This window comes from Ammodytes marinus, assembly GCF_949987685.1.
Source record: "Ammodytes marinus genome assembly, chromosome: 19".
Lineage (NCBI taxonomy): Eukaryota > Metazoa > Chordata > Actinopteri > Uranoscopiformes > Ammodytidae > Ammodytes > Ammodytes marinus.
The window spans coordinates 27,009,075-27,011,574 of record NC_137223.1 but is presented as its reverse complement, the minus strand read 5'-3'; the positions used below and the strand labels follow the sequence as shown (position 1 = coordinate 27,011,574).

Sequence of the window (2,500 nt, the reverse complement as noted above, 5' to 3'; positions counted from 1 at the left end):
CTTAGACAGAGCTGCTAATGCTGTCCAGAGGGAGGGGCCCCATTCAATTGAATGGGTTGAAACATAGCTAAGGCCGCTACCGATGTTAACTAGAGATGTGTGTGTGTGTGTGTGTGTGCGTGTGTGTGTGTGTGTGTGTGTGTGTGTGTGTGTGTGTGTGTGTGTGTGTGTGTGTGTGTAACAGACCTTCACCTGTCTCTCCACAGTCAACAGGTCCTCCTTCACTCTCTTCCCCAGACCACATACCTGTACAGGTAGACAGACAGACAGACAGGAGACAGATATATAAGCAAGAGGCAAGATCAAGGAGCCATGTTAGGATGGAATAGATGGTAAAGTATGTCTCAAGTGTATCATACTGCCTGATAACTACAGTGCTAATTGTGAACACCTTGAGCCTTTTGGAATTGCATTTATTTTAACCATTATTAATTCATTTTTATCAATACCAGTATTTCTTATATGAAATAACAGATGTTCGTTTATCAATTCAACATTTTTATTTTCCAGAAATCAATTGTTAAAAGAGATAAAACTAATTATTTGCCAACTGTTGTATGTGCAAAAGTGTGTGAACCCTGAGCTGCATTGCTTAAATGGAGCAGGTAAACACAATCAGATGGGCCAAACTGATTGATGAAATGGACCAATGTAATGAGAGATCTCTAGGGGAGAAATTGGGCGCCACTAGATAAAACAGAGATCAAACCAGGTCAGTTTAGGCTCACCAAAGTGAACCCATACAGGTCAGACATGCTAAAAGGGAAACAAATCTCAGAGGATCTCAGGAATAGAGTTGTGATGCTGCACATTTGTCTGGGGACAGCAACAAATAGGCCTACATTTAAAAATAAAGTTTGAGCTCCATCGGTCCACCGTGAGGCAAATCATCTACAAATGGAGAGGTCTAAGAGTGACTGAACATCTGCCTAGAAGTGGACTTCCTTCAACAATATCCTCAAGCGCCACAAGAAAAGTGATTTTTCAGTTGAAAGCCAACCCAAACTTCTGTCTGTGTGTGTGTGTGTGTGTGTGTGTGTGTGTGTGTGTGTGTGTGTGTGTGTGTGTCTGTGTGTGTGTGTGTGTGTCTGTCTGTCTGTCTGTCTGTCTGTCTGTCTGTCTGTCTGTCTGTCTGTGTGTGTGTGTGTGTGTCCTGACCTTCCTCTTGACAGCAGTGGACAGAGTGTGTGTGTCGTCAGCCTCCTGCTCTGCCTGGCTCAGTCTGGACTCCACCATGCTGTGCAGCAGCTGTGTGTGTGTGTGGAGACACTTCTGAGGACGCCACACAGGAACACACACACACTCACACACACCCTTACACACAGCCGCACTCACACACTCACCCTCACACACACACTCACCCTCACACACAGTCCCACTCACACACTCACCCTTACACACACACACACCCTCACACACACACACAGCCGCACTCACACACTCACCCTTACACACACACTCACCCTCACACACACACACAGTAGCCCGGCCATCCACGCGCTCCCTCCAGTAGCGGTCAGCCTCCTCCTGTTGTTCAATGGAGGCCACTGCGCTCCTCAGAGCCTGGAATAGAGGCAGACAAGACACACATGTTGTCACGTAACAACCACACGTACATTTATCTTATTGGGATTTCATGTGATGGACCAACACACAGTGAGAGACCAACACACAGTGAGAGACCAACACACAGTGATAGACCAACACACAGTGAGAGACCAACACACAGTGAGAGACCAACACACAGTGAGAGACCAACACACAGTGAGAGACCAACACACAGTGAGAGACCAACACACAGTGATAGACCAACACACAGTGAGAGACCAACACACAGTGAGAGACCAACACACAGTGATACACCAACACACAGTGAGAGACCAACACACAGTGAGAGACCAACACACAGTGAGAGACCAACACACAGTGATGGACCAACACACAGTGAGAGACCAACACACAGTGAGAGACCAACACACAGTGAGAGACCAACACACAGTGAGAGACCAACACACAGTGAGAGACCAACACACAGTGATAGACCAACACACAGTGAGAGACCAACACACAGTGAGAGACCAACACACAGTGAGAGACCAACACACAGTGAGAGACCAACACACAGTGATAGACCAACACACAGTGAGAGACCAACACACAGTGAGAGACCAACACACAGTGATAGACCAACACACAGTGAGAGACCAACACACAGTGATACACCAACACACAGTGAGAGACCAACACACAGTGAGAGACCAACACACAGTGGCGCAACATTGTGAACTGGAATGAAAATTATACATTGTTTTCAATTTCTTTTATAAATAAAAAACTGAAAAGTGTGGCGTGCAAAAGTATTCAGCCCCCTGAGTCACTGCTTTGTAGAACCACCTATAGCTGCAATAACAGCTGCAAATCTATTGGGGTTTGTCTCTACCAGCTTTGCCCATCTACAGACTGATATTTTTCTATCTGCGCTCCTCAGGACCTGGAATGG

At 46.4% G+C, this 2,500-nt stretch overlaps 1 protein-coding gene across 1 annotated transcript in view; it reads right to left on the bottom strand.

Moving 5' to 3' along the window:
- Positions 1-2,500, bottom strand: part of LOC307265754 (tumor necrosis factor alpha-induced protein 2-like) — a gene marked incomplete at its 3' end in the record, with an annotated part of 14,964 nt that overhangs the window by 7,543 nt on the left and 4,921 nt on the right. The window contains exons 5-7 of the mRNA XM_080047549.1: positions 1,390-1,563; positions 1,159-1,272; positions 187-246 (exon numbers count right to left, since the gene is read on the bottom strand). Of these exons, the coding sequence (XP_079903675.1) occupies positions 187-246; positions 1,159-1,272; positions 1,390-1,563 (348 nt within the window). The remainder of the gene's footprint in view (positions 1-186; positions 247-1,158; positions 1,273-1,389; positions 1,564-2,500) is intronic.